The sequence below is a fragment of the Catharus ustulatus genome, chromosome 2 (assembly GCF_009819885.2).
Source record: "Catharus ustulatus isolate bCatUst1 chromosome 2, bCatUst1.pri.v2, whole genome shotgun sequence".
In the NCBI taxonomy this organism is placed as follows: domain Eukaryota; kingdom Metazoa; phylum Chordata; class Aves; order Passeriformes; family Turdidae; genus Catharus; species Catharus ustulatus.
The window spans coordinates 178,647-193,364 of NC_046222.1; the positions used below are offsets into that span (position 1 = coordinate 178,647).

The 14,718-nt window shown below is 46.8% G+C and overlaps 1 protein-coding gene across 1 annotated transcript in view; it reads right to left on the minus strand.

The window, feature by feature from the left end:
- Positions 1 to 14,718, minus strand: part of C2CD3 (C2 domain containing 3 centriole elongation regulator) — a 35,857-nt gene that overhangs the window by 1,615 nt on the left and 19,524 nt on the right. Inside the window, 10 exon segments of the mRNA XM_033084639.1 lie at positions 4,585 to 4,687; positions 5,292 to 6,267; positions 7,033 to 7,241; positions 8,116 to 8,274; positions 9,120 to 9,220; positions 9,933 to 10,138; positions 10,810 to 10,874; positions 11,508 to 11,646; positions 12,702 to 13,010; positions 13,776 to 14,396. Of these exon segments, the coding sequence (XP_032940530.1) occupies positions 4,585 to 4,687; positions 5,292 to 6,267; positions 7,033 to 7,241; positions 8,116 to 8,274; positions 9,120 to 9,220; positions 9,933 to 10,138; positions 10,810 to 10,874; positions 11,508 to 11,646; positions 12,702 to 13,010; positions 13,776 to 14,396 (2,888 nt within the window).

The window sequence follows — 14,718 nt, forward strand, 5'->3', positions numbered from 1 at the left end:
CTGGGCTGCTTCTCTGAGTCCTGGGAAAGGTCTCCTGAAGTGCCCAGCTCCCTCCCAAGAGAAACAGCACCAGGACCCTGTTTTGGTGCAATTTGATATGCACTGTTGGGAGAGGGAAATGGCTTTTCTAGGAATGAGTCAGTCCTCGTGTTTGGTAACCTGTGCATCACAGGCTCAGGTGGCAGCCTGCAGGTAAAATATTTTAAATACTTTCCTGTCTATCACACTGAAAAAACAGACATGGATAATTAGGAAAATCTTTGCTTTGCTCTTCTTTCTTCTAAACAATTCTCCAGAAGAAATTTCCTAAACCAAAATGTAAGGAGCCAAGAGAGATAAATGCAGACCTGGCCACAGAGGAAGATTAAAAGATTAAAAACCAGCAGAGAGAGCTGCTCGCTGGGCAAAGTGCTTCCCTTGGACAGGGCTGTCCAGAGACCAGGACAGTAGCTGAAAGGTCAGGAGTGGCTGGAGAGGGGCAGTGACTGATCCCTGAGTTCTGCACAGCATCTGGAAGCCCCTCTCTAGGAAATTCCCCCAATCTGCCAATTAACGCTATTTCAAAGGTGCATGAAACTGCATTTCCTGCCTCCCACAGCTCCCCTTTCCCATGTGCCACGTGTCCTGCACAGCCAGGGATGGAGAGCCAGCACCTGCCATTTTCAATGTAAGGAACAGAACTCCAGAATGGTTTGGGTGGAAAGGACCTTAGAGCCCATCTAGTCCCATCCCCTGCCACAGGCAGGGACACCTTCCACTATCCCAGGTTGTTCCAAGCCCTGTCCACCCTGCCCTTTGACACTTCCAGGATCCAGGGGCAGCCACAGCTGCTCTGAGAACCCTGTGCCAGGACCTCACCTCCCTCACTGTCAATAATTCCTTCCTGACATCTAATACTCCTAAAATGCTCTGTACTCCAAAGTCGAAACACAAGAGGAGGTGCCTGGTGCTATTTGATGCCAATGAGGCAAAGGAGAGCAGTCTGTTTGCTCCCAAAGTCAGGAAACCAGGTGTGCTTGGAAAACACCACTGGCATGTTGTTTCAATGATGACCAGCTAAAATACAGTTCTCCCCATTTTCCTACCATTGCCCAAAGTGCAGGGTGAAGTGGTGTTCACAGGTGTGTATTTATCCTAATGACCTTCCTAAAAATGAACCTCCAGCTGTAGGAAAGGTGTAACACCAGTTCTTGCTGCTATTTTACATGTACAGGTGGGACTCAAACTGAGCAAGGTTTAAAAGCACCATTAGCACTCCCAGCTCAGACAGATGACCAGAATCACAGAACCATGGAATTACTGAGGTTGGAGAGGACACATAGGATCACGGATCAACTCTTCCCCCCAGCACTGCCAAGGCAACCACTATCCCATGTCCCCAAGTGCCACAACCACACAGCTTTAAATCCCTGCAGGGATGGGGGACTGAGCACTGCCCTGGACAGCTGTGCCAGGACTGTTCAACCTTTTGGAGGGAGAAATTTTCCCTAATATCCAACCTAAACCTCCCCTGGCACAAATTGTGGCCATCCAGTCCCTGGGAATAGGGCCCATCCCTCCTGTCAGAGTTGTGCAGAGCCAGAAGGTCCCTCCTGAGCCTCCTTTTCTCCAGGCTGAGCCCCTTTCCCAGCTCCCTCAGCTGCTCCTGGTGCTCCAGACCCTTCCCCAGCTCCCCTGTTCTTTTTTGGACATCAAACCTTCCTTTGATCCCTCTCAGAGGCACCTTCTGAGTGCCAGTTTTATCCTCCTGCATAGTTTCCAGAGCACACATCTGAAAAGCCGTGTTTACACCATTCCCCACCCCAGAACAGGCTCTGGTCAGTGCCCATCCCAGGCTTCTCCCTCTCTGTCTCTCAGGCTCTTGAGTGTCTGGTGCTCAGCCAGGAAGCACACATGCTCCATGGGGAAGATGCAAGAGGAAAGGGGACTCGAGCACCAAGGATCACACTTCACTCTTCTTTTTATAGGAATGGCAGGGACACTGACACCAGCCGAGGATTTATCCCTGTGTGCCAGGGGCTGGACTAAAGCAGATTCATGAGGATGTCAGGAGAGGACACGGTTTCTTCCAAGGTCAAAGAATTCCAGCCTTGGAGGCAGAGAAGGTTTCAGCCCTGTGGCTCAGCAAGTTTGCTGGCAGTTTTGTTTGCACACAGGGATGGAGGGCAAACAGATCCGTGTTAGCAGGCTACAGCCTACCCTGGCACTGGCCTTGCACCTTCTCCTGCTTTCCAGGCAGGAAATCAGGAAGATCCAGCAGACCAGAAGAAACAACACAACCAAGAATGTTTTGGCAGTTGCTGCCATCAGCATTTCTGGAACATATAAAGCCTGCTATTGTGAATCTGCCCCAAGGTTGTGTTATTTCTATTTACACTGAAGGCAAGTCTATGTATACACAAATATGAATTACTCTGTGTAAAACTGGTCTCCACACAAGTTTCTTATTCTTTCGGAATATTCCTAGAGGTGGGGGAGGCGGGAATATCACAGTATTTAGAGAGAGACTTTAGCCAAGGGCCTGGAGTGCCAGGACAAGGGGGAACAGCTTCCCCCTGTCAGAGGACAGGGTTAGATGGGACATTGGGAAGAAATTCCCTGTGAGGGTGTGGGGGGTGCCCAGAGTAGCTGTGGCTGCCCCCGGATCCCTGGAAGTGTCCAAGGCCAGGCTGGACAGGGCTTGGAGCAGCCTGGGATGGTGGAAGGCATCTCTCCCACGGCAGGGGATGGAACAAGAGAAGTTTTGAGGTTCTTGACCTTGGCATTTTATGGAAAAGTTTATTAAAGCTCTGATTTTTCAAACCTATCCTCAAGGCCACACTCAGAGCAGGTGAGTAGCGTGAAGACAAGAGTTGGGAAGGATCTGAAGAATGGGAAGCGTTAGTTTGATGTAGTGGAGAAAATAAGTGAAAAACAAAGAGGTTTTGTGAGGCTCTACAAAACTCTGATCCCTGGAAGGTGCTCACAGCATCCATGCTGAGCCTGAGCTGCTGCAGCACCTCCTCAGGGCCCCATGAGCTGGGACAACACTTTTGCCTCAAATGCTGCCAGCTCCTTTGCTGTGACTGCCCAGCTCCACACCTCAGCACTGCTTTGTCATTCCAGGAAGGAAGATGGGGAAAGCAGGGAGTCAGACAAGCCAGGGAGAGGAGGTAGGAGCACTAGGAAGGCCAGGAGAGATGGCTGCCAGCTGCTAAGTGAGTGAGGGCTGTGGTGTCCCGAGGACAGCTCAGATTTCAGCCTTGCTGTCACACTTGGTGTTTGCTGACCTGTGCAGAACCAAACCAAATCCAGATTTAGAAGCTGATGTCCCAATTAAAAGCAAAACTATGAGGAAGCATTTTTTCTGAACTCTATGTATTGGTAGCAGTGAAAAACTGGTTCTTCAAAGAGAATTTGATGCACAAGGCACAACTGAAGCCTGTCTCAGCTACAAGTGCTGCAGCAAAGGATTAGCGACAGCTAATCCTCAAATTAGGTACTTTAAGATCAAAATATTCACATAGCTCATTGCTAACATTTTACCTAATCAGTAATAACTTCCTGGGTTGTAGTTCCAGCCACTCAGCTCAGAGCTGCACAGAGGGGATTCAAGAAAAGCTGGTATTAGTATTACACCACAGGTGTCTGTGACTCCAGAGCTATCAGAGCCTGTCTGAGTCTGTTTTGATTCATCAGGCAAGCTGTTCCCAGTGACACAAATGCTCCTGGAAGTGCTTGTTTCGTAGGTCACATGGAAAGGAACAAGGGCATCACCTTATCTGGGAGTGGTAAACAAACAGCCCAGCTGCTGCACACCCACAGCAGAGCTGGGGCTGGAAAAGAATCATGGAATTCCAGAATGGTTTGGGTGGGAAGGGACCTTAAAGCTTATTTCATTTCAACTCCTCCCATGGGAAGGGACACCTTCCACTAGACCAGGGGGCTCCAAGCCCCATCCAGCTTGGCTTGGAACATTTCCAGGGATGGAGCAGCCACAGCTTCTCTGGGCAACTCTGTGCCAGGGCCTCCACACCCTCACAGTAAAGAATTTCTTCCCAATATCCAAACTAAATCTCCCCTCTTTAATTTAAAACAGTGTCCCCTTATCCCATCACTATTTGTCTGTGTAAAAAGTCACTCTCTTTTTAATAACCTCTCTTTATGAACTGAAAATAAATATGTAGATGTCGAAACAACTGAGCCACAAACCTCTCACAGTAAATAAATCTTCATGACCAGAAAACATAACAAATCCTCAGCAATCCATAGCTTTGGTGCAGGAGGAGCAATCACTCACGTTATTCTGCTACTCCCTGGGTCACAGAACCATTACAAGATACCTCTCCAGGAGCCCCCTCCATTTCATCTACATTTCATGAATAACTGGGTGGTGTAAAGGCACAAGGATCACAGACAATGCAGGCATGGGTGTTAAAAACCATCCTCATGGAGAGAAGAGTTATTGGGAAGATCCCCCTGACACAATTTGAAAGCCATCACATTTAAGTTCAGTGCTGGCAGGCAAAGGAAGGGAGAAGTTCTGTTCCTGCTTTAAGGAGTGGACTAAATTGGACAATAAAGGAAAGGACATGCCATACTTACTTCTGGAGATGTAGAAGGAGGAGAAGAAGTGCTGAGCAGTCTCATGGAGGCTTCCATCTCCTGGGGTGGAAGGAAGAAGTTGGGAACAACAACAGGATCAGATCTGAGCAGAGCTGTTAAGGAACAACCTTTGGCAGTACGCAGCTGCACGGAGATCCAGATGGGGAAAAAGCCTCACCTGTTAACAGGTCCCAAATAATAAATTTCATTTGTTTTAATCAATATTCCATTGTTCTAACACTTGGTTCTCTCACCTGGGACACCGACTTGTTTAAAACAATACCTCACAAATTTGTAGAGGACTTCATCCTGCAAAAATTCCAACACTTAATCGAAGATTCGTAATTTGTGCAAGAAACATTAGGAAGTATTTTAAAAGCAAAATAAAGAATGTTTTTTAATGCAGGAGAAACACAAGAGCTCTAACATAGGGGAAAAAAAATGCAAGAAGACATGTCAGAACTACCCAAAATGAAGTGACTCTCACAAATCACAAAATTTATTGGCTACAAGTTTTAGGAAAGTCATCACCACTGTGAAACAGTGTAATGGGGTCCTCCAACACCTTGCCAGACCACCAGGTCTGGATTCATTTCCCAGGGAAGAGCTTCACATAGAAAATTTCTCTGTCCTGAGGCCAGGGACATTCTAACTAAGCAGAAGAGTCATCAAATGCAAGGAGTGTTTAAGAACAGAGTAAAGGATACAAAGGGATTTTTGGCTTGATGGAGCTTTCTGAGCCTTCCACTGGGTCTTCACTGCTGTCATCAGGGAAGCTCTCACAGTTTCTTTCTGAGCCAGCTTGTGCTGATACACTCCCAACACAGTTCTCATCAGAACCACTTCCTTCTTTGCTTTGATGATCTCCATTTACAACCTCAGCATTTTCCTCCTCCTCTCCCTCAGTGGTTTTTCCGTTGGTCAAACCCCTGTCTCCTGGGAATGGCAGCAGCTCCTCAGAGCCTGCATGGAGCTCTACACTTCTCCTGATGGGTTCAGTGCTCAGTGCTCTGTTCCAGAGGTTCTGCCCAGCAGGTGGATGCAGCTCCTTCTCTGCTGTTCCCGTGCTGCTGTTGAAGGTCTGGAAGTCTCCTGCTGCTGCCCAGGGACTGTTCCCACCTGCGTGGGGGCTCACGGGTGGGCTCAGGGCGCTGAGCACGCTCTGGCTGTCGCCTTGCAGGATGCTGGACAAGGTGCTGCTGGTCCCTCTTTGGAAACCTCCTGCATCTATGGAGTGCTGATCTTCAGGCCTGGGCTCCAGAGGAGGCTGCTCAGCCCCCTGCCCTGTTTCAGAGAGCACACTGGACCAGGGGCTCGTCCTGTCTGTTACAGTCGTTATCTCATTAAGAGTTCGTGGTTCTATGACGTCTTCTTCGTATTCTTCCTCACTGTGTGGCTGGATGGCAAAAGCACCTTCATCCTCCTGGATACAACCCTCTGGATGCTCATCTTCAGGAACAATGGGGCCCAGCAGTTGGTGCAGCATGTGTCTCTCAAACACAGATCTCCCAGGCTGCCGCGTGTCCCTCGAAACGCCGGGCGCATCCGACTCCAGCTGATCAGGAACTTCAGGTCTGGCTCCTTCCTCCTTCCAGCTGGGTACATCCACAGCACCCTGCTTCCTCATGCTGTCCTGGTGTACAGCATAAGCCTCTTTGCTGTTTTTAGTTATAGTCTGCAAGTCTGGTTAACAAAAAACAGCATCAGTAAATGCACGGAGCAACAATTCAGCTTAAATCTGATTTATTAGGGGGTTTGGCAGAAAGTCCTAGATGTAATGATGGTTGGGAGCTAAACATGCACAGCTCTGCAAACACTGCTGATGTGAGCATGTTCTGCTCTGTTTCCCACTGACAAGGCCAGAAGAACAGAAATGCTGAGGAAAAACCAGAAGCATTAAGGATGAAGTTAATGGGAAAGGTTACAAATTCTTTAAAAAGTCACAATTCCTTATTTTTGCTTCCCAGTGAGCAGATGTTGTTAATTGCTTGCATCCTCTGAGAACTGAGTTCACCAGTATCAGGTAAAGTGGGCAACAATTTTGAGGCAAGTCCTGCTCCAAGGGAATGGTGAGGGACATTTGGGAAAGAAGGAGTCTGGAACAGATTGTAGAGGAAGGCATGTAAAAGAGCAGTAAAAACAATTGCTAAGGATGAGAAAGGAAATAAAAGGAGCAAAACCTTGGAGAATAAAGAGGGGGTGGGGAAAGGGAAGGTGACAGAAGAATGGTAAATTCTGGCATAATAGGGATGTGCCCTTCAACTCCATCTCCTGGAAATGCTGCTACCCTGTAAGAAGCCATGGGCAGAAAAAGCAGGGAACAACTTTCCAACTGGCAGGAACTGAAGCTCTGGGCTCCAGTTTATTCTCCAGTCTGGTAAGTTATTTTAAAAGCATCAGCAGGGATTTCATTTCCTTATCATTTTGCTCCTCACAGTAACAACTCACCATTGATTAGGCTGCTGACCTGAGACACCAACTGACTGGATTTTTCCAGAAGATGGCAGCCTTTGGGATGTGCTTCTCTGCTCATCGAGCCCTGAGGGTCACTCTCACACTCCTCATGGCTTGGTCTGGATGTGCTGAAGTCAGGGAAAGACCTGGTCAGCTTCTCACTGAAGTATCTTTGAACCTCATCCAGCTCACTCAAGTTTTTTCTGCAAGCAGTAGTAAGAAATTTGGTAAGAGGGGGAAAACAAGCCTGTGGCAGTTGGATTTAAGTTGGATCATTTTAGCCAACAACATGGAAATATACAAATAAAAGACCAAAGGCTTTTATTGAAAAGCAGATGAGCAGGTAAGTGTTGAAACTGCTCTAAGCAAGAGGATAGCACTCCAGAAAAAGTCCTGACTTGGCTATGGAACTTAGGCTGCAAGCCAAAAAAGAACTAGTTCTAAACTTACTTAATCAAAGGAGTTGGATTTGAGATGACCTTCCAACAAAAGTCAAAGCCAAGGATATTACTTGACTTACAGCTGAGCTTGATAAAAATCTGAGGATTTCTCTGTGTTTAAGATCTAGGGATTTTAAGATACATTACTTGTGGTAGCACGGGAAGGGATGAAATACCTCAGGAAATCTTTCACTCCTCTATTCCTACACATAATAAATACTGCTTTTCTAAATTTATGCTTCATTTAAACCTAGAATCTAGTCAAGAGAACAGTGCTTCTAGCAAGAAGAAAAACATGCTGATGGGAAAGGATATACTGCCCCATGCACCCCAGAAATGCTCACAGCCTTGTGCTTGTACCCATGGAAGTCACCTGAAGGGACTATTGCCTTCATAGCACCTGTTCTGTGACAGCAGAATGGACAAATCCAAGCATTCCCTCCAGCTCTGGAAACACTGCTGCTGCTGCTCCCCTCCAACAGCTCACCACACTGCTGCAGCATCTCAGTCCTGCTGCAGAGCACCCCACCCAGCCCCGGATTTTCCATCCCCTTCATCGGTTATTGCACTGTGTCCCCTTCTCTTCCTCAGAATCCACGGCCCCCAAGCTCTGCCCTGCTGGCCAGGCCTGCTTTACCTGAGAGCAGTGAGCAGAGCAGCACGAGAGGCCGGCGGTGCCGAGTCCAGCCTGGCTGCCCGGCGCGCGTTCCCTTCCTGCTGCAGGGATTCATGGAATCTGCGCACGTTCTGCACGTGCTCCTCGTGCCGAGCCCTGTGCGTGCCGGGAGGGCTCATCCTGCCAAAAACAGGCCTGTGTTTAACACCAAAAGCCAGGCTGGAACCTCTGCCTGTGCAAAGTCAGTGTCGTGAAATCCACTGAAGAGCCACCGATGGGTGAAATGAGCTCTTCCAAATGTGCACAGGAATGTCATTCAGCGTTTCAGATTTATACCAAAATCAAGTTAGTGGGGCTGGTAGGGAGCTTTCCACGCCTGCTGGTAGCTCCCAAGCCAGTTGTTCAGATCCCATAGTGGTGGCCCACAGTCCCTCTAAACTTCAAAGACACATATGGGAAAAGGATCGTCTCTGTAAGCTAAATAAACAGATCATGAACTAAAACACTCACTCATTTGAAGGGGCAGAAAGCAGAATTACTGCAGGATATCTGACAGCCTTACTCCTGTAATGTGCAACACCACAGCATTTCACCAGCTGTCATTCACTGCTCATGGACAGAAGTTACGGTAAAATCAAGGGGATTTATGCTAATTTTAACTTATCAAAACAAAACCAGATACAAACACAACCCTTATTCTTATCAGGGCCTGGAGAAAGACCCTGCCTGTTTTAACAATGGCATCATTTAAATCCTAATTTACAAGGGTGCCAATGAACCAAATCAGGAAGCATCAATGACAAGGGAAAGAACATCTAGGCTGTGTCAAAAGGAATCTGTCCCAGGATTGCTACCTCCTGCACCTCCCTCTCACTGGGAAAGGGAATGCCCACTAATTTTTAAGCCCACACACAGTGGACACACTTTGACAGAGTGTACTGTTTTTCCAGTAGAGTCAATTTGCTTCAGAGAGGTCTTTCTGAGACCTGAGAATAATCAGAAAGGTTGTCAGCCTGTGGGCTTACCGCTCCAGAGCGGGAACGCTGACTTCCTTCGGCAAGGAATTCAACATCTGCTTGGACAAGTTTGCAGAATTGCCAGGACATGCTGGAAAGCTGACCTTCACCTAGGATGAAAAGGAAAAAGGAACACTGCATGTGAGTCTTTCACAGTAAGAAAATAAGAGAAATTACGATGTTATCCTGCTGATCTAACAAAACCTCAGGCTTTCTAAATAGCTTTAAATATTCAAATGATTTCCCAGCACTGAGCCAAAGTAGTATTTCCCAACACTTTCTCTTCAGACACTTTTTTTAACTCCCCCCCATACCATCAAAGAATCAAGTGATGGAAAGTAGAATAAGGGTTGCATTACATGTCTATAACACACCCCAATACATCTGGAAGAATACAGAAAAACCCAGGAAAAATGGCAAATATCCCAGATTCCTGACAAATTAGATGTCTCCTAACCAACTAAAAGTTGAATCTACTGTATGTTTTTGAGCACCAGCTGTCACCCCAAGCAGCAAATATAGCTGTGCCATGCTCCCATCACCCAAATGCACAGAATATTCTCCTAAAAAAATTGCCAAACACCCACAAAGCAACAGCAGAGTGAAGCCAGGGGGGATGCTCAAGACTGGGCTGCAGTGCTGTAAGTAGCAGTGGCCAGCAGCTACCATGGAAACCTGGAGCAGATCTCCTAAGGAACGAGGTTTTGGTACATTGACACAGACTGGCTGTGCTGACAGCGCTGTGAATTTGCAGTGGCTTTGCTCAGAAAACCCAGAGTGCTGATCATGAAGGGTGAGAGGGGAGGAAATGGCAGGACATACAGCAGAACTCTCCGGCCGGCTCCGGGCCCTGGTCTGCCTCTCCTCCCTGAGCTGATGGATGTTTTGGAGCGGGGACACGGCCACCTTGATCTGCCCCCGGCACTGCCCGCTGAAGTCAGTGATGTTGTACCACCCACACACCAGCTGGAAGCCAGACAGGAGAGGAGAAAGGTCCACGGACGCAAATCCGATCACTCGCTCCGACTCTGGGGAAGGATACAGAGCACACGTACACTGACAGGAATGTTTTCAGGAATGTTGAAACAGCCTTGAAACAGGGCTTGGAAGTGGGTCTGAGGTCCAGGACAATCCTGTCCAAGAGGGCAATATTATTTGGAATACCTCAGTTATGTTTAGCTAAAAACGTCCCTGCAGGACAGTGAAAGCCCAGGGCAGGGACAGGGATTGCCAGGAGAGCCACTGTGTATACAGCACTCTGGATACACAGGAAGGTTATTCTGAGGCAAAAATCAGACAGCTGAACTTCAATATGTAAAAAGAAAGGAATAAAAGTATTTGGTTACAACTGCCTGGCCACACTTCAACCAACTGCAGCAACAACAAAGAGCACGTGAAGGAAGCAGTTAGGGATTTCCTTCAGCAGGAAAACCCAACCTCTAAAGCATTGTCAAAATAAAACCAGGGAGAATATGGATGAACCAAGACTTGGAAGATGATTAATGGGGAAAAGGAGGATGCCAAGGGCCAGGAAATGAATAGCTATGTATCTCCAGCATTCTTCTAGCAAAGGCAAAAGATGGCATTACAATGCTATTCTCCACTTAACAGAATTTATTTGCCTTGTATGAAATAAAAGCAATCTAAGGAAGGGGATGAAGAAAACACAGTCCTCTTAGTACTGCACTACAAACTTTACCTGCTTTATGCCACACTTTGAAGACTAAGGTTTGCTGTGGATCCACAAGAAGCTCTTTGGATAATCTGTTAAGAACAAAATCCACAGTACTTTATGCAAAGCAGGAAAGAGCAGTAAAATGCTTCTGAAGTTTCAATGCCATTTTATCCACCCAGAAAAATCCTTTTCTTTCTGTATTGATGGGGGCAGGAACAAAACAAGCCCCAAAACTACTGAGCCTCAAAGCATAACACATCTCTACACAGTCTGGGCTTCTGCTTATTCAAGTATTTCCCTCTCCTCACTCTTGCTGTACATGTAAAAGATAGGACCAAAAACTATGAAGGAACAGAAATACAGTTTACTTCATGACTCAGTAACAAAGTGACAGCAAAGAACTAGGGTTATGGTTCAAAGCTGTAATGTTTCAAGTTGATTCCCGGAAATAAAACATTTAAAAAAGAAAAAATGAAGTGTTAAATGTAAACAGTTTAAGTGTCTGAAGGGATTCAGATATTAGGAACACTGGAGGAGACAAGATTGGATCACACAGGTTAATTCCTGCATACTGCCATGTATGACTTGATCTGCTGAGGTTCCTCAAAGCAGTCAATCTATCTGTTTTAATTTAAGCTCAGATATGCAGATCTGGGCTAAAAAACCCCATACCACACATCCTTTTCACACCTGGGCTGGCTGTGTGAATCCCCATCTCTCACCTTGCTTGCTGCTGGAAGTCCCAGACTGGTGAGTCTGTATTTTCTATCACTGGTGTGGTTACTGGAGCATCTGCACCAGCAACAGCAAATGACACACAGCTACTGGGGGCTGCCACTTCACGTTCTGTCAAGGGACTTCCTGAAATGATACAGAATTAAATACAGGTTTCTACATTAATAACAGCAACATCTGAAGGCAGTTCAGCAATCAAAACCACATAACTAGCAAAGAAATGCACCATCTAGAAAACACCCTTTTCACTGGTGGAGCTGATAGCATGTTATATTTGCAATGGAAGCAAATTTTACACAAACCCTTTACTGAACAGAAACTGGAATATTCAAGGGAGAAATAGAAAAACCATTTGCCCAAGATCATCTAAGAAGTCAGAAGTAAAGCTAGGAATAAAACCCAGGTCCAGTGACCCCAGGCATAGAAATATTCCAGTGCTTGAGTTACTCTGTCACCTGTCTCGCAGTTATGAAGAAAGAAATTTCTTCTTGAAACCAGCTTGTATTTGTTTCAGTGGATCAGCTGCCTATCAGTTACTTCTGAAAATCCCCTCAAATAAGGAGCTGAAGACAGAAATATTTAAATATTTCTGCAATACTCAAAAGAAACCTCCTTTTTATCATCAAAAACTTTGCAATAATAAACAAAGTTACATCGGTTTTTCAAAGACTATGAATTCTAGAAGATTCTAGAATCATTATAAAAATCCATCTGCAGGGCTCAGAATCTTTTAGAATTACATACATACCCTAAAATCACGGATTGCACTGACTCTTAGTTGTGTTATCAGGGGAACAAAAGCTGAGTACAGTGAGCCAGGTGTACAAATTTATTACGTGCTAATTTGCAGGAGATAGGGGTGTCTTCAGTCAATGCTTAACTTGGAGTTTAGCTATTCAGATAATGCTTAATTTCAGAGTTCAGCTGTCATCTCTAACAGGTAACATTAAGATATTTCTGTTTTGGATTTTATTCATGAAGAATAGTTCAGCCTCCTGCTTTCCCTGTACTTACACAGAGATTGGGGTTGCATCACTGTGAAGCCAAGTTCAAAATCCACCCCTGCCATTCACTTTGCTGGAGAGGGAACAGATCTCAGACGAAAACAAAGAAACAGAAAACAAAAAAAAAGAAAGAGAAGAAAGAAAGAAAGAAAAGAGTGTGTGTGTGTGTGATGTTACCTTTTAAACTTAGATGCATTGCTCTTTCCACAAGGATGTTGACAGCAACTGTGTTTTCCAGGAACACCACATCACCTTCCTGTGTTTCGCCACTGGTGATCCCTGAGCTCTCAGCATCCACCTGCTGCTTGTCAGAGACCTGCTGGCTCAGAGTAGGGGGCTCCCCTGGGCCTTCATCTTCGCTGTTGCTGCACTCCTCAGCACAGGGGGGTCTGGGCAGAGCAGCAGGAGTGGGAGCAAGGCTGACATGAACACGCACGGCAGCTCCTGACAGGTCTGCAGCATTGCATCTGAACAATGGATAAACACCTGCAGGAGAATCCACAAACATCCAGCTGACTGAGCCAAAGGAAAAGCAGGAGCTGGTACAGTTCATTACTGCAGAGATCTCACACGAGCCCAGCAGAACACATTCTGATTTTCAGTGGAATTTCTATGTGAGTTATCACCCAGAAGCACAAGCTTTGAAACAAAAAAACCCACAACCAATCCCCCAAATTGGGTACTCCTTCATTTTCCCCCAGTAATTCAGATTAAAGCACATCAACTTCCTGACAGCCCTGGGAACAGTGACTCTGCATAATTTTCTATACATAAATGGAGAATACAACATTTACCCCGCATAAAAATTGGTTTAACTCTTGTTTTTTCTCCTGTTCCTGAGTGTATCTAAAAGAAGAGCCAACCAGCCCACAAATGTGGTGGCTGATGAGTACCATGTAGATGACAGAAGCCATAAACTAAAACACAAGTTCCACCTCAGTGTGAGGAAGAGTTTCTTTCCATGGAGGGGGCAGAGCTGTGGAACACCTGCCCAGTGAGGGTGTGAAGTCTCCATCTCTGGAGACATCCCAAAATGCACAATTCCTGTGTCAGCTGCTCCAGGTGACCCTGCCTGGGCAGGAGATGGGACTGGATGATCTCCAGAGATCCATTCCAACCCCAACCATCCTGGCATTCTGGGATTCTGTGCAGGACAGAACAAAGCTGTGAACATTTTGTTTAAAGAGAAGGAGCCAGATGGAATTGCCAGCAAGGAGGAGTGCAATGTGACCCTGTGTTTCAGGAACTCACCACTAACACTCAGTGTCCTCCTTGATGTCTCTGCTAACGCTGCCAGGTCGACGTAGGCAGATCCAATGAGACGATCTGTATCAAGGGGTCTTTCCACCTCATTCTCCTTGCCATATGCCCACCACACCTGGATTTCTAATCTCTCCTCTCTGAGGAACCACAGCAGCCCCTGGCTCCTCCTGAGAGTCACCTTGCTGGGTTTCCTGAAGCTCACTGTGACATTCTCTGCGTCGTCACTCAGTTTTGGCCGCTTCAGCCACGTCCAGGTGGCTTCCTGGTTGTACAGTTTGTACCTGAGGTAGCAGTGAGTGCTCTTGTGCAGCTCTGTCTGCCCTGCCAGCAGCACGCAGTGCAGGGGCAGCCACACCCTGGGCGTGGCAATGGTCACAGCCACCGGGCTGGCACTCTGGCCCCAGCCACCGCTCTCGTCCTCGCTGTCTTCATGGATGTCCTCACTGCTCCAGCCCAGGAGCCGGGCAGCCTCCAAAACGCGCTCCCTGTCCCCGTGCTGGGCAAAGGCAACAGACAGCTCCAGCCCTCCCACGATGGCCTGCGTGGCGTTGGTGCGGTGTGGAGGCACCGGACCTTCGGACAGGGTCACGGGGAACCAGCCCGAAATACCTGGGGGGGCAAGGTCACATCTCACTTATCCCAGCTCTGGAAAAATGTCAGTGCCCATGGTCACCTCCCTGGTCATCAGCCACGGGTTTATTTCTTGTCTGGAGTTTCATTAAATAATTTCTAATCTGAAAAAGCAACGAGTTACTGGCCTTCTAAAACCCTCAGCAGCAGTTCTGATCCCAAAAGATTTTCACTTCATTAACAACACCCATTTTACAATTAAACAACATCCCTGGGATATCTAATTATAAAATTATGCACTCTCATTTCTTTCCTACTCTCTTCCCATTAAAAACAACTCCAAAATTTCAGGCTGGAGAAA